Source organism: Cercospora beticola, chromosome 3 (assembly GCF_033473495.1).
Source record: "Cercospora beticola chromosome 3, complete sequence".
Lineage (NCBI taxonomy): Eukaryota > Fungi > Ascomycota > Dothideomycetes > Mycosphaerellales > Mycosphaerellaceae > Cercospora > Cercospora beticola.
Window position 1 is genome coordinate 782,151 of NC_088937.1, and position 26,300 is coordinate 808,450.

Sequence of the window (26,300 nt, forward strand, 5' to 3'; positions counted from 1 at the left end):
GCCAGGTCTCAGCGGCGACTCCGCATCAAGTATATCTTTTGGTAGACTTCACCTTCCTGCACGCGATCCGGTTCAAGACGTATCGTGGAGACATAGTCAAGTTCAGTTGTCAGTCCGGGCAGCGCGGGGACCATTTGCACAATTTCGAACGAGCAGTCAAGTGAAAACGGATCTCCTGAAGGCCGCGAAGACGATGACCTGGGCACCTCTGCCAACTGATCACGATGGTCGACTGAAGGCCGCCGGCGGGAATGGCAGCCATTGAGAGCGTGAAGAGTAGCACGAGCGTTGCCAAAAAGTCAAGTGAAGCTCAGGGTGGAGCCAGGCAACTGCAGAGATAGGAGTCAATCAACGGGTTTGCTCTTTCCTTCTGAGCCAGCAACGCCTAGCGGCACACACGAATATCGCTCAGCTTCGAGCAAGACTTCCACTTCTTCACACCACTCGACATACACACACCGCAACAACACAATGTCGGTCCGCACCGCGACCTTCAACCCGTCATCGCTCGCGAGTAGGTTGAGTCCAGCAACGCTGATTCCACCACTGACTATTTGGCAGAGGCGACGCCGCCACATCTTCGCAAGAAGGGGGCAGATGGTTCGACGAACATCGGTGCTCCTCACCCGGTGCCTTTGTTCTCGTTCGACGACTACCGTGAGGAGACGGCTTCCTTCCAAGAGACGCCAGGAAGCAACAGCACTGGCGTCCAACTCCCGCCCTCATCTCCACCTTCAACCGCCGAGTTCGTCGACATGGACGATGGATTCGAGCCCAAGTTCGAAGCACCACCGGGCGGCTTCGCAGCCGCCTCCAAGAGCGTTTCGGTCCCATTAGCGGCCTCGATTCACGCACCTCCGTCAATCAAGATGGAACAAGACGTTGAGATTCCTGCGCCAACTGCCGCGCGCTCCTTTGCCCAGTACGCCGCTCCTCTCAAGCCCAGCCAAGGTAACGATGCAGCTCCCATCAAGCAGTATGAGCCGGAGGACCTGATCCACATTGGTAAGCAGTGCAGCAACCGTCTGCCGCCGGCAAGTGCCGTTCAGGCCATGTTTCTCTACGAGATGCAGCGCCAGAGTGAGTCGGAGCGTCTCTTCCACGCTCACATGTTTCGTCTGGCTCGGTCGGAGGAGGACATTGTTGCTCAGGCCGGTCGATTCAACGCCATCGAAGCTCGCATCGCCAAATTGGATCAACAAGTGGCCAATAGCAACAACGAGCTCCGCATCACGGCCAGTGAAGGTCGTTTGGTGCAGCAGCAGCAGAAGATCGCCGAGTGTCTTGACCGACTCGCCAATGTGGAAGGCAAATCGGCAACGATGACTGGTCAACTCGACACTTTGAAGCAAGACCAGGTCGAAGCAGCAGCTGCCACTGCAAACGCGATCAAAGAGGCTACTCAGACCGCCGCCACTGCTACGAGTGCCAATGGTGCTCAGCAAGGCAATGGCCCCTCGACCGAAGCCTTCGATATCATGAAGCAGGAGATCGACGTCCTCTTTAAGGACCGGGACGGAATCATCACTAAGCTTGCTGATGTCAACTCCCGCATCGACAGCTTGATGAGTGCCGTCCAACAGCTCGCCGCCGGCTCGAACACATCCATCACACCTCAACTCACCGCCGCATCTCCTGTCACCCAGCGCCTGCCCGCTCGCACCAACCACGGAGATCTCGTGGACCTGAGCGTTCCAAAGGGTAAGCCAGCTGTCGGCCTGAATGGTAGCGTCCGTGCTGACGTTAAGAGCTTCGTCCCAGGCAAGCCATGGTCCGGCTAGGGGTCATCCTGGAGGAAGTTGAGGGAAGGAAGTCGCGCCACACCACAATAAGATACACTGTATCAACAAGCAGAGACTTAGACACTTGCTCAGTGAACTGTTGTGCTTGGAACGGAATGGAGAGTCAGACATGGAGGCAGACAACGGCACGGAGAAGAAGCGTTCAATTTGTGCCACACGGCTGTCTGTCAAGCGTTGACAGCGCAGCCATCTGAGTAATGCGAGCATAATCAATGAATCCAAAAATCAGCCAGAGCAATCTCACACCTTCACTTCGGATCTGATCAAACGGCATTGTGTACACTTGTATGTCTCACGAAAAGCTAACTCTCTCACTCCCACCTACGCAACTCCCCCAACATACTCCGCCTTTCCATCCGCATCCGTCGTCCACCACCCTTCATTCCAACCTCCCCAATTCACCCACTTCTCCGCCGCCTGCGGTGTCGGTCCGACACCCGTCACCGTACTCGTCCCCGCAACTTTATATGTACTCGTGTACGTTACAATTTTTGTCGTAGAAGTCTTCTTTCCGTCTGAGCCAGCTACTAGGGCGGTGTAGGTCGAACAGCGGGTTGTGGTAAGCGTTGATGTCTTGCAAGTAGAAGAAGATTTCGTGGAGGGTTTGGTGTTTGATGAGGATGGTGGTGCGGAACTGAGAGATACGGTGGAGGTTTGGGAGATTGTGGAGGTCGATGTAATTCGTTTGGTTGTTGTACTTGTGCTGCGACTTGAGGTCGATGCGGTTGTGCCGGGAGGAGGAGGCGTGGTAGTACGTGTGCTACTGCTGCTGATAGTTTTCGTGCTGCTACTCTGCCCCGAAGCACTCGTGGAGTTCGTGCCCATGCTCGGAGGCTTGATGGTGACGGTCACGTTGCTGACGGGTGCTTTCTTATCTTGTGAGATTTGGATACTTTGCCATTTGCCTGACTGATCGGTCCAGTTGTATGCGTGGGCGGGATTGTAGTTGTGGATTGTGACTTTGCGGATGTACCTATCGATCGTCAGTCGAATTATCCGCAATCCCCAAGAACATACTTCCTACGAATCGTGGGGAAAGAACAGAACTCACATCGTATAAGGCCCACCATTAACATCAGTCTCACCACCAGCCCAACTCTTCGTCCCCTCATTCATACTCGGATCGCCTCCAGCCCAGATCCCCAGCTGCAATTTCGATGGCGTCTGCGGATACTGATAGTTCCCTTGATCGCCGGACGACTGATCATATCTGAACTGCCTTATCACTTTCCCATCGAGTTCCCAGTTCAGAAACGCTTTTCGCCACTCGAATGAATATGTATGGAAAGTATCCTGAGGACGAGAAACTTCGAAATACGAGCCTCGATCGTAATTTCCTGTGAGACCTTTGCCGAAGTAGTTGTTTTGACCAACGCCAGCAGACCAGGCTGGATTGCCGAAGTTGTTGCCGGAGAACTCAAAGTCTGCGGGAAAGAGAAATGGTGAGAAGGCATTCACATGAGTAGTCAGGAAGGAATAGGGGGAAAGTTGGACTCACCTATCTCATCGAAATCATCGGACATGAGTACCGCGCTAGAAATCATGCCCACGCCACTTGCAATACGCATCTCGATGTCGACTTTGCCGAAGAGGATGAAGAAATTCGTCCAGAGTTGGGGCGCGTCCCAGCGTTTGTTGTAGGTGAACTCGGCTCCATTGGGTCCGAAGTTTATAGTGGCATAGTTGGAGATCGTCCACTCGGGTGGAATGGATGAGACCTTGGTGAAGTCGATTTCGTACTTGGTGGTTGGAAGTCCGGGGTTGGGTTTGCAGGCGCCTGTTGCATTCTTGATGGGGTTGCAGGGCCAGAACTGTCCGTCTTCACGTTGCGCAGAGGCCGAGCCTGCGATCAGCAGCACTGCGCTGAGCGATTCTATCAAGCGAAACATTGTCGAGAGTCAGTGAGATGCAGCAACGTGCATTTGGAAACCCTACTCGTGTTAGGTGGGAAGATGGAGAAATGTGACAAAGAAAATTAGCTGGACGTGAAATGGACCACCGCGTTTGGATTGTGCCAGCACAAAGGCTTGGCCATTTCTTTCAAGGTCTATGATTAGTGGCTACGAGCACACTTCAACTCGACAACACGCAATTTACTGAATTAGTGCGCAAGAAGACATCTTTGGCAGGCTCGTAGGTAATCTCGAGCCCAGGCGCTACCAGTCTGTCGTAAGAGTATTGTCTCGAGCGATCGTCCAGGAAGCTCTGCACGCCGATTGTGCCATATTTACCGGTGTTCAATGGTGCTTCACCATTGGCCTGGTAGTAGGTGAAGACTGCCGCCCCTGGTGTAGACTCCTGAAACGTGGCTATGAAGTGGTAGTACCCTGTTGGCTGCTGATAAAGACTGGTGTACCATTCAAATGAGACATTTCTGTTCGGAGATGTTCCAGCTATCTCGTAATAAAGTCCTTGCGCTGTACCTTGCGCAATGAAAAGATCGTTCCAGTACGGCAAGAAGACTGTATCAGGCAAACCCCAATCGTCATCAGAATTCATCCTTGGCAATTGAGCATTGTCGAATGAGTAGTGGTCCACTGTGCCGCTGTCGTTGCCGAGTGAAATCCAGCCATTGACTGCGACCACAACACTGCGTGTCCGCGTGCCGTATAATTCAATGGGAAATGGTAGTTCGATGGGATATCGCTCGTCGTCAAAGTCTTGGGTCGCCAGTCCGTCCCCGTCAACACCGGTGATTGGTGTAGGGCTTGCGAGGACTACAGTGGGTGTGCCGAACTGCTGTCCAATCAGGACCGTAGTGGTTTCGACGATGGTTGATGTAATAACAGGCGTAAGGGTGGCCGATGATCGGATGGTGCGTGTCGACGTTGCTGTTCTCGTGACAACAGGGCGTATAGTAGTTGTATCTGCCCACGTCACGATTGGCTGGTACGTGGCTGACGCGGTAGGAAGGCCATTGCCAAGTACACTGGTCGTACTCGCGGTTCGTGCAGTGACAGTCGTTCTCTGGACGGGCAGGCTCATACAGCTACAAGCGGACGAAATCGCTGATTCAGCGGCATCTTCCAAAGAAGGAGGGAGGTCTTGTGGCTGTCTCCAACCATGACCTGGGCCGTCATGGTGCCAATGTGGCTTGCCTCCCCAGCCCCAGAACTGTCGTTTCACGGGTGCAGCCACATTTGACGCTTCGCTAGAGTTCCCACATATTGTTGAAGTGGACGTGAGGGTGGTGTATGAAGTACTTGTTGGGGCCGTGGCCAGCGGCCCCGGGCGGGTTATGGTATGTGTGGTATTCGAAAAGACAGTTGTAGTCGAGCTATTTCCAGTGATGGTGACGACGGGCGCTCTGATGGTGGAGGCACTTGCTGTATATGTCGCCGTTACTGCAATACCAGTCTGATTCGCAGTGATATAGGTGAGCTCCGTAGATGTTTCTGTGACAGTCTGCGCCTGCATCGCATTAATATGAGCAGGTCTTTTGAGGAATTCTGCGTACTCACGGTCAGGCCCAGAACTGATGAGCACAGCGAGCTTGCTGCGTCGTAGGTCCGTAATGCTGATATGTATGGAGCTGCCGCCCTACATGAGTTGTTGTAGTTAGTGGGGCTGCCCCAGTAGTACCACTGAGGTGAAGCCAAGGCTCTTGTGCTCAGCAAGACCAGAAGTACGACCTCGAAGCCCGCCATGAAGGGCATTCACTCTGGGTGAACAGTGAGTGGAAGGAAAGACATATACTTAGCTTGTATGCTACTGTCGTCTCGATTTCGACTATGCTTCTGAAGTAACGTTGCTCAAAGGCATAGTCGGAATGCTGAAGATGGCCATATCGGGCTCATGCCTTGCTCTATTGTGCTATGCGCGTGTCTCTGGCGTTCCGAGGAATGCTGCGCATGGCGTGGGCGTCACAGGCGTGAATGTCAAGAGCATCATTCTCCGATAAGGACGGGGCCATGAGATGAAGGCCGTGTCGCATGTAAATCAGACCCACCGGTGTCGCGCTGCTTGATACACAATCCCTCGGAAGTCCGAGCAAGTAGTCGAGATCTCTTCGAAATTCGCATGTTGCCCTGCTCAGCGTGTCTAGACCAAGACAGCGTGGTGCTGAGAAGGATGCAAGAGGCCATAATCTTGGCAGATCGAGTCGCGAGAGTTTCCTGGTCGCCAACGGCGATATTTCCAAACTTCCGACCGTCACCAGGTGTATGGATGATGGACAGCACGTGCAAAACTGACATTCTGGATTCCCTGGCACGAGCTGGCGATTAATATAACGTTGCATGGATCGTGCTGCTGCTTGAGAGGAGGGCAGCGCCTGCGGGAAAGATGTCATGGAGAGAGTATTGCCAGAGCAGTACACGATGGAGTAGACAAATGTATGCAGTGTAGGGAGACGGTGTTCCTGGACGTGGTTGTCGGTGCAAGGGTTGGCGGAGCGAGGGTGGAGGTGTGTCGGGCGGGCAGCGGGGCGGGGTTTCCTGGCGGCTCGCTTCCCAGATGCTTGGTCGTTTCATGTAGGAGCTAGGGGTTGTTTCGACATTCAGTCCACTTTTTGGGTCGGCCTTGACGTGCCAGCAGCGGACTCGAAGTGCCCAGCGCCGACCTGCGTGACGACGACAACGACATCCTCGACACACCGCACGCCGCTCCCGCCCATTTATCGCCCAGCCCAGACTCCGCGCCACCACCACGCACAGGCGCACGGGACGACGATCTGTAGCACGTTCCATCGCCAACGTCCTCAGCCACCGCATTTCCTGGCACCAACGACCACCCTCCGACGCTCCTGAGACTCGCTGATACATATCGATCTCCATTACAATCGCCATCATCCCCGAAACTCTGCTTGTCTGGTCCCTGCCATGTCGCCCGAAGCGTGCTCCCTTTCCCAATAGCGACGTCGCGCGGTTTCGGGCCCCCGAGCCTGAGTGCGAAGGACGACTCTTGCCATGACGCGCCCCAACATTGTGCGCGCCGACACGCTCGACTTGCAAGACCTGAATAGCCCCACCGCCGCTGAGCACGCAAAGCATCCTCCTTCGAACGGCAACGCACCACATCTGGCGGCGCAGGTGCAGCACGTGCTCGAGGAACGGCATTCAGAAGAGAAGACATTGGCAGACGCTTGGGATACCGCCGCCAATCTGGACGACCAACCGGCGACGAACGATGCGGCCGACGCCCAGCACGCGCAGGAAGGCGTGACCAATGGCCAAAATGGGGAGGAAGGGGCGGCCGACGGAGATGGGGACGCGGACGATGATATGATGGACAGGATATCGAGCTCGCCGAGCATCGAGGATGGTGGGTACTCTCTGCGTTTTCGGCCTCCTTTGTACAAACTGCGCGTCGGGGGAGAGCGGCCACGCTCGGCCAGTCTGTCTCCTGCGACAAGCACCCCGGGCACAGGCTCGACCTGCCGGTCTTTCAACCAGACCGCAGACATAACTCCAGACTCGTCGCCGTTCTTGAGCACCCCGCAGCACATGCCGCTGCGGCCCACGATGGGAGGGACGGAATGTTCGCCTATAGCCAACATTTCTCCCTTTGATGAAATGTCGTCTCCATCTGTGTTCAAATCGCATCGAACGGGCAGTTTCAGTTTTACAGCGCCAAAACATCGTCTCGAGAAGGGTAGGTATGGCCAGGATCCAAAGCCAGCTGGAACAGTGGAGGCGCGACAGATATCCAGCGAGTTGTGGCCGGGAGACTGCGAATCCAGCGGACATTCTCATGACGCTGACTGGAGATGGACTTTTGACGACAACGGCGACCAGTGTGAGCCGACGCAGAGGAGTCCCATCGAAAGTCCCTTTCGGAGACATCCTTTCATGCGAAGCACGACCGACGTATCATACCACGTGCATGAGCGTCCACCAAGCTTGTCCGGCATGACCAACTTCGACCTGGAGAGCGTCTTGCTTCCGACTGACGATCCTCTGCTGGACACACCACCATCGCCCACGAGTTCGACTGCCTCCTGGGAAAGTATGCCGGAGACCATTTCGGACCACAGCGATACGGGCGGATATTTCAGTGACGGAGACGATGATGACGACGACGCTTTCTTTGCTCGCGATGCGCAATTGATTGATTATGGTTGGGGGTGCGAGTGCTTACATGATACAGAGGACATCGATTTCGAGTTCGTTTACGCACTGCATACATTTGTTGCCACTGTTGAGGGTCAGGCGAATGCTACGAAGGGCGACACGATGGTATTGCTCGACGACAGCAACAGCTATTGGTGGCTGGTCAGAGTCGTCAAGGACAGCAGCATCGGTATGTTTCCAGAACACACACGTTGCTGCAGGTCACTAACTCAAGATAGGTTACTTGCCCGCCGAACATATTGAAACACCAACAGAACGGTTAGCGCGGTTGAACAAGCACAGGAACATTGATGTTCGTCTGTCCACCATACAATTGAAAGCGTACTGACCGTGCACAGTTATCGGCTACGATGCTCAGCGACAATTCAGAAAAGTCCAGAAATCCGCTAAAAAAGGCAATGCGGCGGCGCAATGCGAAGACTGTGCAATTCGCGGCACCAACGTACGTCGAGGCCTCGGATTACGATTACTCGACCGAAGACGAGGAGAATCTTATCGAGCCTGCGTATGGCAATACGCAAGAAGCAGAAAGTACGGCACAAGAAGAAGCCGAGTCGGAGGCAGAAAAGGCCAAGAAGGCAGAAATCGAGCATCCCGAAGCAGAAAGGCGCTCGAGCACAGGTTCTAATCGTGCCTCGTTCGATCGCGAACAGGCTGCAATGGCGGCGCAAGCCCTTGCAGAGGCGGGTGTAACAGGTGATGGGCCTCATGGGCCAAAGACTGGTGAGTTGGATCCAAGAGGCATCGATGGGCACAGCATACCAACCGTGGAAACAGAGGCTGCCCCGCTCAAATCAAAACGAACACGAAACACGGACTCATTCCTTAAAGACGACAAAATCGATACTGTACGAATCACACTCACTCCAGGATTACTACGCGAGGAACAGGCGAAAGATGGCAAATCACCATCAATCGATACCGCACGAAGCAGCAGTTTTGAAGAGCTCAAACCAACCACATCTCCGATTGAACAGGCCTCCGGGAAGAAAGAGGAGAAAAAGAAAAAGGAAGACAAGCCAAAGAAGAGTGGCGGCATGCTCAGTGGACTGTTTAAGAGCAAGAAGAAAGACAAGAAGGCCAAAGAAGCGGCGAGTGATGCTGATTCCGAAAAGGAGAAAGTGTCCACCGAACTCTCGCGAGAAAACTCGCAAAGAGGCAGCCCGAACCTCAGTGGCAAGCTTTCTCCCATTGACAAAAGCTCCATTTCTTCGCCGACTGCGTTCCGACATGACTACCATGAGGACGGGCAGCGCGGGTCATCATCGCAGGATTCGACTCAGGCATCTTTCGTGGCAGAGCTTGAAGGCTCACGGGTTGCTCATGAAATGGGTACCTCAAGTCCGGACAACGAGCTTGGACAAAAAAGCAGCGCCGAGTCTGAAGCGCAAACAGCGGAAGAAGCGCCCCAACCGGAGAAGCCGAGTGGCATCAGCAAGTTGCAGAGTTCTGTCGCCCCATTTACCAACATGCTGCACCTTGGCGACAAGGAAGGTAAGCCCGCAAAGGCCAAAAAAGCTAAACAACGAGTGGAGCTTGACGATTTCGACTCGCCAGTGGACGATACTGCAAATCCATTTGAAGACCAGGACAAGACCAAAGAGAGCGAGAGGCTGTCCGAAAGCCCTGTCGAAATTTCTAGCCACACGTTCATGCACGGCACCGAGACAATACACATACCAGACACGTACAACGAAGACTGTCCAGGAACGGACACTTCTGGAGAGCCAGAGAGCCTTACGAGCTCACCCAGCATCATTGATCATCCTACTGGGCCTGGCGGAGCTGTGTCTGGTGTGCACGATGAAGACGATGACTCGACACCGACAGCACGCTCACCCATTGCAGTGACGCCGCATGAGAAGATAACTGCAGGGATCGAAGAAGCGGGGACGAAGTCGCCAGCTACACCCAAAGCAGCCACTCCACAACCCACCCGTGGCCTATCAACAGATAGCACCGCTTCCAAGTCGTCAGCTTCACACCCTTCGCCCTCATCATTCCCGTCACCCGCAACGTCTCAGCAATCCTGGTCTGATGAGAGCTTGAAGGCTTGGCTCGAAGACGGTAGCGAGGTGCGCGATATGCTCGTGTTGATTCACGACAAGAGTGGCATCAAACCTGTTGCTGCAGATCATCCTCTCATGGTGGACCTTTTCACAGAACAGCGAAAAGGTGTACAGAACATGATGGGAGAGCTGGATGGGTTGCTAGGCAGCTATCTGCAGCGGAAAGGCGTCCGCTTCTGAGGAGCTACCGGATGCGGTAGGGAAGATGTTGATGACGGAAGCAGTTCCAACCAACCTGTTACGATGCACGACGACCGATATTGTTTGATTTTTTGAGGTTTTGCAACTTCTGCTCGACTGCCGACGTCCTTGAGACGCTTCGGTTGCACTTTCTGACAGAAGTTTTATGTGTGCATATACCCTTCCGGCGAAGCGAGCAGGCACGCAGGTTCCAGGCAGGCGACTGAGAAGGTAGGCGCATGTATGGGCATCCTCTTCGCACCTGTCGACAGCAGGCAATGGAGTTGAGGTTTGCTTTTATGTTTACAGATACTACACCACAGAGAGAAAAACAGAATCCAGGCCGTTGACTGGCGGTATTTCCTTCCAGCACTTTCCACCCAATGAGCTCGATGCCAAGGGCTACTGCTTCGTGATGCGGACAATCAGGACATGCGATGATGCGAGAAACAGCTACTACGTTCTTGATTAGTATTCAAATTTCTGGACCTGAGTGGAGTGCAGAGACTAATCGGATGGTTCGGTATATATTTATCAAGGTGAGACCTACAAAGGCAGCATAACTCTATAATTAGGAACTGACTCGAGCGAAAGAAGTTAGCTGGAAAGCTGTCGTCCACACCAGCCCAAGCATCCTTGTCTTTCTCTACCTGACCGCCTCACACAATTGCCACAGCTACGGAGCTTTGTAGATCTCCACGTCATCTCCTACACCACATATACACTACATTGACAGCACCGTCTCCAGATCTCCGCCGCTCCGCGTCTTGTCCTCGTATTCGGCCGCGCAAAGCGACTTGATCACTCACCATTCTAGCTCACGAACATGGATCACAGCGCTTTATGCAAAGTCTCTGCGGTATTTACTTACCGAGAAAAACCTTTGTCACTCTGATTCCTCTGCTAGGGCCTCGTATGGGTCGTATGGCCAAGAGAGTAGTTTCACGGGCCGAAGAGATAGTATACATGTTCGTGCACCATCACCACGACATATAAATCGACTCATCCTTCTCGCTATCTTCTTAATCCTTCATTCAGAACAAACCAATCACTAATCAAAGACCGCACTACAACACCACATCTCTCAAACAACAAGACAAGACCATCAAGATGCACTTCTCCGCCCTCCTCGCCGCCGGCGCCGCAACCCTCGCAGCCGCAGCTCCAGCAGCCCAGCAAGGCACCACAACCTCCACCGAAGGCGGCCCAGGTGCCTTCGAAGTCTCCCGCTTCCACTACGTATGCGCCATCGGCGAGCCACAATACTGCCGCTGGTCCTTCGACCTCGCCGTCTCCGGCTCCGCACCAAACCACCCAGCGCTCCCAGGCCCATACTACTGCGAGGGTTCCTCCAACAACACCTTCTTCACGCCATGCAGCTCCGTCAGCGCGACTCAGGAATTGCTCGCATACATCCCAGATGACAATGTCTTGCAATTGCAGTACACTGCGCTCAACTACAACAATGGTGTTACGTATGCGTACTTTGGAGAGTACCAGACTCAGCCCAACAACCCTTACCAGGCTACCAACTTTACGGTTGCTGAGTCCGCTGTTAAGGAGTACTAGGTCATTGATGGGACCTTGGGATGTGGAGACGGAGGGATATATTTAATGCAGGAGATTGATCGAAAGGACAATGTCTGTGGATAAGAAGGATAACAGAAGAAAGAGACAGAGACAAAAGCGCCCTGCAGAACTGCATATGTATGTACGATTATGTGGTTAATGTTGGATAATCTGTAACATGTAAATATGACTTTACCTGCATTGCGAAGCGAAGGAACGAATTGAAGATTTCCTCGAGGACAGCAACCGCTCTTTCTGATCTGACTAGAATGTGCTTTCCAAATGTCCTCTTCTTCCGCACAGGCTTGTTCAGTCACCAGGCGCTCGGGCCAGGTGGGAGGAAAACCTCTGTTCACACTTGATCAGCCAACGTCGCCAAACTCTCAACCCGTGAGCTTAGGATACAAGCCTGTACTCCAAGCCAGCCGGGATTCGAATAGAGGGCCAAGGCGACCGGTCAATGGCATGGTCGGCTGAGCATGACAGTGGGATCGAACATTGACACATCGCTTGAGGTTTTCACGTGTGAGTTGAGCTCTGCACAGGTAGGCTGAGCACTGACATATGGGTTGAGCATGGACAGGTGAGTTCAACTTCGACAGCTCGATTGAGCATTGACAGGTCAGCTGAGCTTTTCGCACGTGGGTTGAGCTTCGCACAGGTAGTGGACAGGTGGGTTCATCTCTTCACATATGGCCTGAGCATTGACGTGTGAGTTGAGCTGTCCACAATGTGGGTTGAGCATTGACATGTCAGCCGAAGTTTCAAATGGTCACTTGAGTTTCAACATGGCCAGCTAAGCATTGGAACGGACAGTTGAGCTTTTCTATGTCGATCTGCATTCCTGCCTTGTCAAGTCTGCTCTTACGATGTCAAGCGAACTTTTGACGGGATTAAGCGCGGTTCCCAGGCACGATACCAACACAACCAAATCCATTGGCTTCGGAATGTCCGCTACGATCTACTTATTTCTTCGATTGAGCTTGTTGCACAGCCACTTGGTCATTGACTCTCCGATAAACGACTTGATCTTCGACAGATCGGGTGAGCACTGGGGTGGTCCGTTGATCTCCGGGGACAGATCAATTGATCTCTGGGGACAGGTCGGTTGACCTCCGACCATGAGTCGGTTGATCTCCGTTGACTGGTCGATGGAGCTTTGACAGGTCAATTGATCTCCGATAACGCGTCCATCGATCTGCAACGACAGGTCGATTGATCTCCGGCGATGGGTCGGTTGACCTGCGTCGACTGGTCGGTTGATCTCCACTGACACGTCGGTTGAGCATTGACCATGTAGGTTGAGCTACGACATTGTCAATTGAGCTTATACCGAATCAAGCCGACATTAACGATGTCAAGCGAGCTTTGGCGAAGTAAAACGGACTTTCGCCCAGCCAAGAGGTATCCGCAGAAGTCAAGTAGACCTCACGAGTGATCTTGGCCGTAGAGAATGACGACTTCACTTCTGTGTTGTCAAGCGAGCTTGAACGAAGCCAACCGAGCTTGTGCCATGCCAAATGCGATCGACATGAGTCGAATGAAGTCGTAACATATGGTAGATAGTTCGATGCATCTATTTATGCAATGCTGTTATCCCTGTCCTCTGAAGATCCATTGTATTCTTCTGTGCTTATCACGCTGGCATCAATGCCGCTTCTAGACCCTGTATCCCGCTCATAATTCATACAATGTACAGCTGTTCCTTGCAGGTCGCTCGCTCGAAAAATGCCTCGCTACGCTTTCGCTTCCAATGCCTTGCCATCATAATGCTAATGTTTCTCAACACTCCTCCTGGTCATACACGGCATCCACATCAGCCCAACCCATTCTCCATCTCTCACCGCCAAAGTCGCCTTTCATCCTCAGCTGGCGAGCCATCGTTGCATTCTCACGCCAGCAGCGGGCTGAGTAGTCGTCGCCGACTGATATAAGGTTACCTTCTGTCGTCCAGGCTACTGATGTTACTTCCTTATGGTGTCCTCCGATCAAGGCCGTCCCACGGTTGTGAATCGGCAGGTCCGAGGCTGCGGTGGCTGAAGCTGACGAGCGCTGCGAAGACTTCGGTGCTACGAAGAGCTCGTCGTCATCGTCATCGTCCTGTTCTTGCGATGGGCGCTCAGGACGAGGCACATGGCGCTCGTCGGTCGGGAATAAGACTGGGCAATGGTTGGAGCTTCCGATTGCGAGCATTTCGCCCTTGTCACCCGCTGCAGGTCGCAATGCCGCTTTGATGTAGAAAGTAGCCAGGCGCAACTGTGGATGCTTGAAGCCATACAGTGGTCCCATCCCAGACATCGGCTGCTTCAGCATGCGGCGTCTACTGGGTCCAGTCGACATCTCGGGTGCATTGCCAAGGACGATTTGATTCATTGAGTACGCATAGACAGTCCAGTCTCTGCAGACAGTGTACAGTCTGCTGCCATCGCCCGATAGCGCCATAGAGTTGATGCCAAAGTTGCGCTTGCTATTGTGCACGGCTGGCACGGAAGTGCTTGATAGAGGGACCGGTGCCTTGCGACAAGACATTCCGGCATTGCGGAGATCCCACAGCTTGACTGATGCATCCACTTCGCTAGAGGTAACCACCAAGTGCTCCCTTCCATTTGGCAGGTGGTGGAACGAGGTGATTGATAGCTCGTCTCTGTTCTCAATGTTGTATGGCCGCTTGTCAGACATGTGTCCATAGCCAACATCAAGAGACTTTCCGAAACGTGTCTCGGGAGAAGTGCCGCCGCTGCGAGTCTTAAGAGATGTTCGGAAGTTCTGTACTGCAGATTTGCTGCCGCAGCGGAGATCCCAGAGTTGAATAGTACCATCGCGAGAGCTCGTAGTAATCATGTTGTCGTCGTTGGGCTGGAAGCGGACTTGCTTGACGCTGCTCTTGTGTCCTGTCAAGATGCAGATGGTCCGCTGTGATTGCATGTCCACCACGCGAGCCGTTTGGTCACCACTCGCTGTTGCCAGAATGTAGTCGTCAGAGCTGAAGGCAATGTCCATGACAGCGTTGCTGTGCACCTTGAACTTGACATGCGTCTTGCTGAAGTCGGAACTCTCCGATGAGTCCAGTAGATGCACCGAGCCTTCTTCATCGCCTACCGCGACGAGCGGGTTTGTGTTGCATGCGACGGTACAGAACGGCAAAGCGGACCCACGAAAGACACGAGAGTCCTTGGGAGTCGTCACGAAGCCGGAAGTCTCTGCTCGCCAGTCCCCAGCATGATCGACGCCTCGGAAGCCTCGCGATGTCGCCGTGTAGCCACCAAAACTTCGCTCCATGATACGTCGGGAAGGGCCAGTTCGGCGCAGTCGTTGTATTGGCTTTGGAAATGGTTGGAGATGCTGCATCAGATCGGGCAATGTCTCTGCCTCGGAAAGCTCGTCATCGAAGATGTCTATGGGTTCGACTGTTTGCCCGTGTCGAAGTGGCGAAGATTGCAGCGGCGAACTACCCACATCGATTGAGAACTTCCGACGCTTCAGCGGTCTTGTCGAATCGAAACCCGACTCGCCCAGGAAGTCGTCGACTTTGAGTTCGCCTGCGGCCCTGCGATTGACTCCATTCTTGGTGATGTCTCGCAATTGTCGGCCAGCTCGACTCGTGCGACTGTGCCTGGACGAGACCGACTTTTGCGGTTGGAAAAACTTCTTGAATCGGCGCGGAGTGATGGTCGGCAGTGCCTTGATTCGCTGGGTGCTGTGAACATCGGAAGCTCTGCTCTGCGGTCTGGGAGGCGAAGACTGGAAGTTTTCTTTCCCGATGGATATCTGATGCTGCTCGAAGTAGTGACTCTCTTGAGATGACGGAGGCGGCAGGTCTGCCATGATGATTAACTTGAGATGAGCAAGGCGCGATGCTGCAGGCCGGATGGGAGACTGCAGACGCGAAGGCAGAGAGTAGAGGTGGGAAGAGGAGCGGTGGCCGGCCACTTTACAGTGCAGACGCGAGAAACGCGTAGAGAGGAGCAGAGTCGCGTCTGTGAGGAATTAAGGTTTCGGCCTGACTAAGCGCCGACATGCCGACCTCGAAAAAAGTCGGTGCTGCGCGAGCTGCGGAGAAAGATGTGAGAGAGCTTTGCGATAATTCGACAATTCACTTCACCTGTTGTTCGGCTCTGCCCTGCACATTTGCCATGGCACCCGTCAAAAGAAAGGCCGTCACCGATGAGCGGCCAAGCAAAAAGGCAAAGCCGGCAGACGTGAAAGAAGTGAAAGAGAGCGCCAGCAAACCGGACAGGACCGAGTCGCGGAAGGAAGAGAAGCGGAATGCTAAGGAGAAAAAAGAGCGACTGGCACGCAGTGGCGGCGAGCCTGGAGAAAAGAAGGCACCTGTGAAGTCAATCTTGCAGCAGGAAGAGACTGCCTTCCCAAGAGGCGGCGGGAGTGTATTGACGCCCATAGAGCGAAAGCAGATTGAGGCACAGGCAGAGCGCGATGTTCTGTTCGAGCAAGAGACGGGACAAAAGGCCGGTGCTGAGGACGATGATGGCGAGTTGTTTGACGAGGCAGAGTCTGCACCTGCATCGAAGAAAAAGCGCAAGGCCGAACGAAAGAGCGATGGAGTTTCCAAAGTGGATGGAAGTGGCATCAAAATATCAGGGCTGAGCTACAAGTCACTCGCTGTGGGCAGTGTTGTACTTGGTAGAGTAACAGCAATCACTGGTCGAGACATCGCCCTTGCGCTTCCAAATAACCTGACAGGATATGTGCCCATCACCTCTGTGTCAGAACGATTGACGACGCGAATCGAGCGATTACTGGACGATGCCAAATCTGGCGCCGATGACAGCGACGAGGACGAAGACATCGACCTAAAGCAGTTGTTCCATATCGGCCAATGGCTACGCGCCGTTGTCACTACCACTGGCACAGATCCAGCAGAGGGAAAGAGCAAAAAGCACATCGAGCTGTCCTTGGACCCTTCTGCAGTCAATGGAGGTCTACCAGAGGAGAGTGTGGTAGTCAACAGCACCGTACAGGCAACTGTCAGAAGTGTCGAAGATCATGGTCTAGTCATGGATCTTGGTCTTGCGGACGACAGTGTCAAGGGCTTTGTGAGCAAGAAAGAGCTGGGCTCGGCGTATACTCTGGAAAAGATACAAGACGGACAGGTGATGCTTTGTCTGGTCACTGGCAAGGGCAGTAATGGAAAAGTCCTCAAGATCTCTCCAGACCCAAGCAGAATGTCGCTGGCATTGGGCGACAAAAAGTTGCCGACTGTCAACGATGCGCCATCAGTGGATGCATTTCTCCCCGGTACTGCTGTCACTGTCTTGATCACCGAGTCTGGAGTACAGGGCATCGCCGGCAAGATCATGGGCATGCTTGATGTGACAGCCGATGTCATCCATGCGCAGGTGATCGGACTGGAAGACAAGGACGTCAGCAAAAAATACAAGGTCGGCAGCAAAGTCTCGGCTCGCATCATTTATGCAATTCCTGGGGACGATGGCGCTCGGCGGGTGGGAATTTCGCTCCTTGCACACACGTTGTCGCTTGTGCCGCCTCCTGGAAGACTCCCCGATATTGCAACGAAATCGTTGAAGGCTCAAGCGGCTGAGCTGGAGCAAATGCTGCCAATGTCGTCTATCGTTGAGAAGGCCAAAATTACCCAGGTCTCGCCCAACAAAGGACTATATCTCAGGATATCCACCAAAGTGGGACGGGAGGAGCGCGTCTCGACCGCTTTTGCACACATCTCGCAAATATCGGACAAGCGAATTGACTCACTGTCATCCACATCGGGCTCCTACACGATCGATTCTGCACACAAAGTACGCATAATTGGCTACAGTCCGGTGGACAACATGTATTATGTATCACTGAAACAGTCTGTGCTTGATCAAGCCTTCTTGCGTTTGGAAGATCTCATCGTCGGTGACCTCGTGAATGGCACAGTGGATAAGATCATTCTGGGAGGCACCACAGGCGTTACTGGAATCCTTGTTAAATTGAGCGACAACATCACTGGACTCGTGCCGGAACAGCATATCAGCGATGCGCAGCTGAAGAACCCCGAACGCAAATACCGCGAAGGCTTCCCAGTGAAGGCAAGAATCCTATCTGTGGACACAGAGAAGAGACATGTTCGTCTTACCTTGAAGAAGCAGCTGGTGGATGATGTCGACGGAAAGATCTGGAAAGCTTACGATGATCTGAAACCAGGAATGGAGAGCAAGGGCACCATCATCAAGCTGCATCCCAATGGAGCTGTCGTTCAATTTTATGGCCCCGTCAGAGCGTGGTTGCCAGTCGCAGAGATGAGCGAAACGTTCATTGAGCGTCCAGAGCAGCACTTCCGGCTCGGACAAACCATCCGCGTCAAAATCGTCTCTGTCAGTCCCGAGGCCCAGGAGATGAAGGTCACATGCAAAGATAGCGTCGCTTTTGACGAGGACCAGGAGCAGGCTTGGAACAATATCTCTGGCGGACAGCTTGTCAGTGGAACAGTAACTGAGAAGTCCTCCGAGACTATCTCTGTCGATCTAGAGAGTGGGCTCAAGGGTATCATCCGTGTGATGCACTTGGTCGATGGCTCTCTCGCGAAGGCTGAGAAGGAGGCAAAGCGCATCCGCGTCGGGCAGAAGTTGCAGAACTTGCTTGTGCTTGACAAACAGGATCGTAGCCAGACCGTGCTGCTGAGTAATAAGCCCAGCTTGGTCGAAGATGCCAAATCCGACAAGCTGATCACTACTTTCTCTGACATCGCTCAAGGAGTCAAGGTTCGCGGATTCGTGAGGAACACCACAGCCGACGCAGTTTATGTCGAGTTCGCCAATGGCATCGTCGGTCTGCTACCCAAGAGTCAGATCTTGGCCGAGTCTTTGAGCAAGCCTGAATTTGGTATGCGCAAGGACCAAACTTTGAACCTCTGGGTACTCGACATGGACCACACAGGGAAGCGGTTTCGCTTGACCATGCGCGAGCAAGCGGCATCTGCAGATCAAACTAGTAGCTCTGCGCCTGCTACTCTCGACGCCCTGAGCAAACCTATCGACTCGTCTCTGAAGTCGATGTCAGATCTGGAGCCAGGCAGAATCACAAAGGCGCGCATTGCTTCCGTCCGTGCGACACAAATCAATGTCCGACTTGCAGACAATGTTCAAGGGCGAGTGGATGTGAGCGAAGTCTTTGATTCTTGGGAAGAGATCGCCAACAAAGCAGCCCCCTTGCAGAATTTCAAACAAAACGATCTGATCGACGTCAAGGTCTTGGGTATCCATGATGCTCGCAACCACCGCTTCCTACCTTTTAGCCACAGACAGGGCAAGACCCCGGTCTTCGAGCTCTCTGCAAAGAAATCCCGAGTGGAAAAGGACGACAAGTCTTTGCTCGAGCTTGATTCCGTGAAAGCGGGCTCATCTCACCTCGCTTTTGTCAATAACCACGCAGAAAACTGTGTTTGGGTTAATCTCTCGCCAAATGTTCGGGGCCGAGTTGCTTTGATGGACTTGTCTAACGACGTCGGCCAATTGCAGAATGTGGAAAATCGTTTCCGCGTGGGGTGTGCGTTGCGTGTCAAGGTCAAGGCCGCCGATATCAGCACTGGTCGACTAGACCTCACTGCCAGACAGGATGAAGCATCAGCCGCCTTGACGCTCAAAGACTTGTCACCGGGCATGGTGCTCCCTGCACGCGTCATCAAGTCCACTGAGCGCGCAGTCACTGTTGAACTCGCGAAAGATCTGATCTGTCATGTGCCATTGGTCGAACTCAGCGACGACTACGATGAGGTCAACCTTGCGCAGTACAACAAGAATGACATTGTGCGTGTCTGCGTGATCGGCGTCGATACCCCAAACAAGCGAGCCTTTGTCAGTTTGAGACCATCTAAGGTCTTGAGCTCCAGCCTGCCTGTCAAGGATCACCACATCTCGAATGTCTCCCAGGTGAAGGCTGGCGACATCGTACGCGGCTTTGTCAAGAAGGTCGCGGACAAGGGAGTTTTCATCTCACTTGGCGCCGACGTGGATGCTCTCGTTCGTATCGCAGATCTGAGTGACCAATTCGTGAAGGAATGGCGGTCAATCTTCGAAGTGGATCAACTTGTGAAGGGCCGCGTTCTCTCTGTCGACACAGAAAGCAGACAGATTCAATTGAGCTTGAAGCCGTCCCATGTTGGTGGCCACTACGAGCCGCCTCTCGGCATCACGGACATTGAAGTGGGCATGAACGTCACTGGAAGGGTCAGGAAAGTCGAGGATTTCGGTGCCTTCATCGACATCGACAACACCCAACCCCGACTTTCTGGTCTCTGCCATAGAAGCGAAGTGGCTGCTCGACGCATCGAGGATGTTCGCAAGTTGTACAGTGCTGGCGACGTGGTCAAGGCAAAGGTGCTGAGTGTTGATGTTGAGAACCGCAAGATCAGCTTGGGCTTGAAAGCCAGCTACTTCGCTAACGAAAGGGACGAAGTCGACGAGGATGAGGAAGAAGAGAGTGAAAACGAAGACGTCGACATGGATGGCGGTGTTGAACTCGAAGACGACTCAGAGGGCGGCATCGATATTGACCTAGCGGACGTGCAAGATGCAGACAGCGACGACGAGGATGCAGCAGAAGATGCCATGGATGTTGATGAAGAGCCTGCGGCAGCAAGTGGTGGACTGAAGACCACTGGCTTCGATTGGGCAGGTGATAGCCTCGACGCAGAGACGAACGGCGCCGCTTACGAATCCGAACCGGAGACCATGACCGTCAAAAAGAAGAAGAGAAAATCAGAGATCAAAGAAGACTTGACTGGCGATCTGGACAAGAACGGACCTCAAAGCAACAGCGATTTCGAAAGGCGACTTCTTGGTGAGCCCAACAACTCGAGTCTCTGGATTGAGTACATGGCATTCCAGCTCCGACTCAGTGAGGTCCAACAAGCACGTAACATCGCCGAACGTGCTCTGCGCACCATCAACATTCGCGAGACCGACGAGAAGGCTAACATCTGGATCGCGTGGATCAATCTCGAAGTGGAATATGGCGACGATGAGACCGTAGAGGGAGTCTTCAAAAATGCATGCCAAGTGCAAGATCCTCTCGAGATGCACGAGAAACTCGCTTCCATCTATATCGATTCGGGCAAACACAACGAAGCAGATGGCATATTTGAACGCGTCGTTGCCAACAAGAACTTCCGCGCTTCCCCAGACGTCTGGCTCAACTACGCGACCTTCCTGCTCAACAACCTTCGCAAGCCTGAGCGAGCTCACGCGCTCTTGTCAAAAGCTCTCCAATCTGTCCCCGTAAGCGAGCATCGTCTCTTGACAGCCAAATTCGCTGCCCTAGAATTCCGAACAGCGGCTGGCGACCCTGAGCGTGGTCGCACAATGTTCGAAAACATACTCGACGAATATCCGAAATGGAGTTCGGGTTGGGATATGTGGGTCGACATCGAGCGAAGCAGGATAGCCCACTGCGAAAGCGATGAAGCGAAAGCCGAGGCGATCGAGAAGACGAGGGCGTTGTTTGAGAGGACCATTAAGGTGCCAATGAAGAAGAGAAGAGCGAAGTTCGTTTTCAAGAAGTGGCTAGAATTCGAGAACAAGGAGGGTGCAATGCCTGTGGGCGGCAAGAAGGGAAAGAAGGGCAATGCTGGTGGCAGTCAGGCTGAGAGAGTCACTGTTCTGGCGAGAGAATATGTGCAGAAGCTGGAGGAGAAGAAAGGTGGTGATGGCGACGATGAGGAGTAATTTGTACTGGACTCATGCATGGGCGAAACCAAAAGCGCAGGACGGACAAACTTGGAATGGTGTAGGATGTAACAATGTATAGCACGCATATGTGCAAAAAGCGTCAATTCATGGCCGTATGCATCTGCGGACCCGACTGTGAGTGCTATTGCCGTTTCTGATAGCTTGCTTACTTTACTACAGAACAACGTGGAGCGAGAGAAAGATGCTGCGAACGTGGTTCAGTCTTGGCTAATCGGATCGTGAGATGAAGAAAAGCTTGGAGAACTTTATTACCAAGTTCCTGCAGATCAGGCGGAGGCGTGCTCTTCTAACACCATTTAAGGCAAGCGTTTGACCTATTCAGGTCAATCAAGTTCAATGATGTGCAGTGCTAGCCACGACCGAGGCTCGTTGACTTCAGCTCATAAGAGACTTGCCGACACGACTTCAGGACATCTTTGACAAGTGAACGACATGGCTGTTGCCTCAATGAAGAGCCTCCTAGGCTTGGCCCTGCTACACTCCGCTGCAGCTGTTGGGCCGTCTGATATCAGAACCGATCCTGGTGTTTCTGGCCCACCACTCGAAATCGTGCACTACTTCACCGGACAATGGCCTACAGGCATTGCAGTCTCGGCGAAGGGCCGCAAGTTCGCATGCTATCCTGCTGGCCTTGATATCGCCAACACCTATAATGGCCTCATACCGACAATGCAAGTGGGAGAGCTCACTTCTGAAGATTCGGAAACAGCTTATCCAAATGCAACATACAATATGAGTCCTGGCGGAGCAGTGAATCGACTCAGCATCCCACCAGTCACCAAAGGTGATCGCGACCATCTTCTCGGCGTGCAAAGCGTGATCGTGGACTCGAAGGATACTCTTTGGATCCTTGACACAGGTCGTGTACAAGATCTCTCTAATCCTATCTCTCCAATGCTCCGAGCAACAGTTCCGGGAGGCCCCAAGCTCGTCAACATCGACCTCAACACGAACCAGATAGTCCAAACCATCATTTTCAACACCGACCTCGTGAAACCTGACTCCTACCTCAACGACGTCCGCATCGACCGTAACCCCAACCTCTCCAACACAAGCGGCAAAGGCGCAGCGTACATAACCGACTCCTCCGTCGAAGGCAACAACGCCATAATCTTCGTCGATCTCGGCACAGGCAAAGGCACCCGTCTCCCTCTCCGCGAAACAAAAGCCATCTTCGGCTCCGTTCCTTACGTCTGGGGTGAACCAATGTATCAAATCACTGGTCTTACCTCAGCCATCAAACCCAGCTATATCACCTTCGGCAGCGACGGAATCGCCATCTCTCCAGATGGATCCACACTCTACTTCTCCGTCATCGCCGGCCGATTCCTCTACAGCGTCCCAACCGCCACTCTCCGTTCCGGAAACCTCGCAAACGCACAATCTGCCGTCAAGAATCTCGGTGAGAAGGGGATTTCCGATGGCCTCGAGACTGATTCGAACGGCGTTGTCTACAACGGACAAGTGGAGAATAATGGTATCACGATGTATAACCCCGCCACGACTTTCTCGACCATGTTTGTCCGGGACCCGAGAATCAATTGGGTTGATACGATGTCGATTGCGGAGGATGGGTATTTGTATTTCACGGTGAATCAGTTGAATTATTTGAATGCGATTTATCCGGGGCAGGGGTTGCCGTTGGTGGATAGGAGGAAGAAGCCGTATGTGGCGTTTAGGGCGAAGTTGCCGAATGGGGGGACGAAGATTCGTTAGGGTGGGTGAGTCTGGAGATTAATACTTGGAACGGAGTAGAGATTGTTGACTGTGCTATAGCCAGCAGAGATATTCGAGATTTGTGATATTTCAGATGCCAAACGTAGCGGAAGATCTGCGATGAATAGATTGTGCCTCTGCTACACGAGCCTGCAAAACCACGATTCTCCTATACACTACCAACCGTGTATAGATTGTCTGTTTGCGCTAACATGCCTAGAGTACAGTAGGATGACTGAGATCTGAGTGGTGCATTGGTGTTCTTCGCTCACCAAGCAGGAAATGTACACTTCAACCTCATCCCACTCATTTGCACTTGCGGATTTGGGTCCCGAATGAGCTCTGAGGTGCAATATCGCCCATCGCGCTCCTTGAGCGCCCATCTCGCCCATCCACTATCCCGTGAGTTGAAGCTGAACCAATTGATTGCGCCAGGAGCCGGAGTGCCGTAGAGGACTGCGAAGTCCAGGCAGCCAGTCGACAGTCTATCGACCCTGATCGGCTGTGGCAGAGTATTGCTAGCAGGGAGCGTAAAGCTGGTACCATTTGCCATTGGTGCTGCGGTCTTTGACGCGAGCTCGGTTTCGACGCCATTTTCGTACACGTATACACGAGCGGAGACTTGGTCGTTGGTCAAGCCGGTGACGTCCAAGCTGATGTGGAATTGTCTGATGTCGGCGGGCTCGCCAGTGATCCTGTACGTGTTGTGTTTCTCGTGGTCGTAAGGTTGTCCAAGTTTACCAGATGCTCCAAGGTCCGTCAGACGGAGGTTGCTCATGTGGAACTGAAAACCGTCGTTCTTGCAGTCCGGCTGAGGGTGACAATATTTCAAGGCACTGTCGATCAGTTAGAATCCGCGCATCATAACATTTGCTCCAGTGAACCCTTCTACACTTACTCGTATATGGCGCGCTCGGTGGGATCATTCAGATTGAAATCGCCCAAGTAGAACTCAATATCATACCAGTCACCCTCATCAAATTTGGCCGGACTTCCCAGGCGATCGCTCACGAATCGGCCACCCGGGCCCCACTCTCCGGTGCCTTCTCGGAAACGTTTGACCGTGTTGCCACCTCTAGAGTTATCGCTACCACCTATACACCTCAGAGATGACTGTGGTCTAGTAGCTGACGGGTCGAAGTCATCCCTTTGCTGCGAGTACATGGGCCACTCATCCGTCTGTATCCTGAGTTGTGTAAGATTAGCCTGCAATCTGGGATCCATAAATCGTTGTCCAAACGGCCATTGTTGGCAGGGCGTGCCCTGACTGACTGCAACACCAGCTTGCACACGATCGGCCGAACCAGCATGTGGCTCCACGTATTGCACGGTCTGGCCTGCCATGATACAATTCTGGTAATAACAAGCGTTTGTACATGCTTCGGGACTCAGTTTACAGTCCATTTTGCAGACTCCTCGATACGCGGGAACTCTTTTGACCAGGTTTGAATCTGCTTGCGCGAGCGTTGTGTCCTCTGACAGCTCGAAGGGTATGTCGCCGTTGGCTAAAGGCCAATCGACGTCTTTGTCGTCGAGTGTGTTTGTGTACATGCTACCAGAAGTCTCCGCGTGGGAGAAGTGAGCCGTAATACCATGCGTTGCATTGTAGTCAAGATTGTTCAGGCCATCGATCACAGTCGCAGGGACTAGCGTTCTGATCGGTAGACCTTGGCCAAGTGGAACTGTTTTTATGACATGTTGCACTGCGACCAGCCGAAGGAAGGTGAGGAGAGAAAAGATCATGGTGGGTATTGAGTATGGTAATGCTTGAATCGGGTCCTGGAATGAGCAGCTTGCTTTCCGGTGTGAGCAGGCTGGGTTCTGGAGTGAGCATTCTGACTGCTGGAGTGAGCAAGGGCTCTTTAAGTCAATATAGTCTCTCCATACTTGACTGCGTAAACCGGGCACAGTCAAGTATGGGCACGGCGTGGGCTCATTCCATGCTTGACTTTAATTGCCACATGCTATCAAGCATATATGTTACAATGGCGCGCTCCATGCTTGACCGCGAGCACTATTGCAGAGAGTCATGATAGTTCCATGGGAAAGTGATGCCAACTCCATTACTATGATGGCTGTGTGCTTACACATAATTTTCAGCAGCTGGCATCGATCCTGTCGTGGCCGAGTGTAGAAGCCTTGTTCGTGCTGTGTGCTAAGCAAGGCCGAACCATCGTAGTATCAGCCTGGTTGATAGATTCTGCATCATCACGTTAGCACTAAATGCGTAGCTAAAGTCTTGTGTGAGAATGTACATTGCCAAAACTCCGTGCTGAGGAGAATTGGCCTATGCGCAATCGGTACGAGCACAGGCGCGATGTGAGCCGAGCCGATCACGTGGATGCATTGCATGTGAAGATGTGAAGGCTGCAGGGCTGTGACACCTCGTTTGTGCCTAAAGCTATCAACAAACGCGTCAAGCCGCGCTTTTCCCAGAACCACAGCCTTGAGCTTCAATCCACGTCGACTCGCAACAATGTCCGCAGAGGAGGACGCGTTCTTCCGCCACGGCTGGCACGACGACGATGAGAGGATCGATATTTACGCCTTGTTCGTGCTGGAGGACGTGCCTGTGGCCGTAAGTCTACAAGAAAGTCGTGTGTGCTCGCACCAAGCTGACCGCGAGACTTTAGGACATTGAGGCCGTCTTGAGGAGCCAAGAGGATTATGGCAACGAACGTCTTTGGCTGGCAGACGACTACAACAACTTGCCAGACTTCTACCATCGCGTGCCTGGGCAGCCAATCACTCCGAACCCACACACCAAACTCCCGCTTGACCCCAACTGGCGGTCTCCATTTCGAGGAAAGACAGTAGAGGACGCGGCCGAGTTCCTGCGCAGCGTGCCCAAACCGAGAAAGCCACTCTGCAAGACATACTTCGCGGTCCTCGACATGACGCTGTACTGGGAGCAAGGCTACGTTCTTGTGTGCAAGATCCTCGAGGATGGGCAGGTGCAGTCAATTGCCTGTGCAGCCAGCTGCGTCGGCATCTTCTTCGGTGGCTTCGATCGCATCACGTGGGACGAGAGCTTGACGGACTGGGAGGAGGATGGGGTGGCGGTGATGACCTGATGAGTGTGAAGTTGCTCGGAGGGCCCAGGACTTCGGATTGCTCTTGCTTCCAGCAGATCCTTCCGATGCTTCCACTTTTGCCAAGACAAGCTTTGCGAAATGCTTGGCAACA

At 53.2% G+C, this 26,300-nt stretch overlaps 10 protein-coding genes across 10 annotated transcripts; 6 read left to right on the forward strand and 4 right to left on the reverse strand.

The window, feature by feature from the left end:
• Positions 1-471: 471 nt before the first annotated feature.
• Positions 472-1,781, forward strand: RHO25_004283 (uncharacterized protein; the record flags this gene model as incomplete). Its single annotated transcript, XM_023595203.1, has 2 exons — positions 472-514; positions 562-1,781. The coding sequence occupies 2 exons, from the start codon at positions 472-474 to the stop codon at positions 1,779-1,781; spliced, it is 1,263 nt and encodes a 420-aa protein (XP_023456952.1).
• Positions 1,782-2,123: 342 nt separating this feature from the next.
• RHO25_004284 (uncharacterized protein) lies at positions 2,124-3,691 on the reverse strand (the record flags this gene model as incomplete). Its single annotated transcript, XM_023595204.1, has 3 exons — positions 2,124-2,775; positions 2,854-3,226; positions 3,301-3,691. 3 exons carry the CDS (start codon positions 3,689-3,691, stop codon positions 2,124-2,126), a joined length of 1,416 nt encoding a protein of 471 aa, XP_023456953.1.
• A 184-nt stretch (positions 3,692-3,875) lies between these two features.
• RHO25_004285 (uncharacterized protein) lies at positions 3,876-5,449 on the reverse strand (the record flags this gene model as incomplete). Its single annotated transcript, XM_023595205.2, has 2 exons — positions 3,876-5,213; positions 5,264-5,449. The coding sequence occupies 2 exons, from the start codon at positions 5,447-5,449 to the stop codon at positions 3,876-3,878; spliced, it is 1,524 nt and encodes a 507-aa protein (XP_023456954.2).
• Positions 5,450-6,709: 1,260 nt separating this feature from the next.
• Positions 6,710-10,122, forward strand: RHO25_004286 (uncharacterized protein; the record flags this gene model as incomplete). The annotated part of the gene is made up of 4 exons (XM_065602540.1): positions 6,710-7,064; positions 7,890-8,042; positions 8,092-8,165; positions 8,212-10,122. 4 exons carry the CDS (start codon positions 6,710-6,712, stop codon positions 10,120-10,122), a joined length of 2,493 nt encoding a protein of 830 aa, XP_065458612.1.
• Positions 10,123-11,232: 1,110 nt separating this feature from the next.
• RHO25_004287 (uncharacterized protein) lies at positions 11,233-11,691 on the forward strand (the record flags this gene model as incomplete). The annotated part of the gene is made up of 1 exon (XM_023595208.2): positions 11,233-11,691. One exon carries the CDS (start codon positions 11,233-11,235, stop codon positions 11,689-11,691), a length of 459 nt encoding a protein of 152 aa, XP_023456946.1.
• A 1,782-nt stretch (positions 11,692-13,473) lies between these two features.
• Positions 13,474-15,516, reverse strand: RHO25_004288 (uncharacterized protein; the record flags this gene model as incomplete). The annotated part of the gene is made up of 1 exon (XM_023595209.2): positions 13,474-15,516. The coding sequence occupies one exon, from the start codon at positions 15,514-15,516 to the stop codon at positions 13,474-13,476; it is 2,043 nt and encodes a 680-aa protein (XP_023457701.1).
• Positions 15,517-15,824: 308 nt separating this feature from the next.
• RHO25_004289 (uncharacterized protein) lies at positions 15,825-21,374 on the forward strand (the record flags this gene model as incomplete). Its single annotated transcript, XM_023595210.2, has 1 exon — positions 15,825-21,374. One exon carries the CDS (start codon positions 15,825-15,827, stop codon positions 21,372-21,374), a length of 5,550 nt encoding a protein of 1,849 aa, XP_023457700.1.
• Positions 21,375-21,845: 471 nt separating this feature from the next.
• RHO25_004290 (uncharacterized protein) lies at positions 21,846-23,114 on the forward strand (the record flags this gene model as incomplete). Its single annotated transcript, XM_023595211.2, has 1 exon — positions 21,846-23,114. The coding sequence occupies one exon, from the start codon at positions 21,846-21,848 to the stop codon at positions 23,112-23,114; it is 1,269 nt and encodes a 422-aa protein (XP_023457699.2).
• Positions 23,115-23,382: 268 nt separating this feature from the next.
• On the reverse strand, positions 23,383-24,857 carry RHO25_004291 (uncharacterized protein; the record flags this gene model as incomplete). The annotated part of the gene is made up of 2 exons (XM_023595212.1): positions 23,383-23,950; positions 24,013-24,857. 2 exons carry the CDS (start codon positions 24,855-24,857, stop codon positions 23,383-23,385), a joined length of 1,413 nt encoding a protein of 470 aa, XP_023457698.1.
• Positions 24,858-25,590: 733 nt separating this feature from the next.
• RHO25_004292 (uncharacterized protein) lies at positions 25,591-26,188 on the forward strand (the record flags this gene model as incomplete). The annotated part of the gene is made up of 2 exons (XM_023595213.1): positions 25,591-25,692; positions 25,748-26,188. The coding sequence occupies 2 exons, from the start codon at positions 25,591-25,593 to the stop codon at positions 26,186-26,188; spliced, it is 543 nt and encodes a 180-aa protein (XP_023457705.1).
• Between the last annotated feature and the right edge of the window lie 112 nt (positions 26,189-26,300).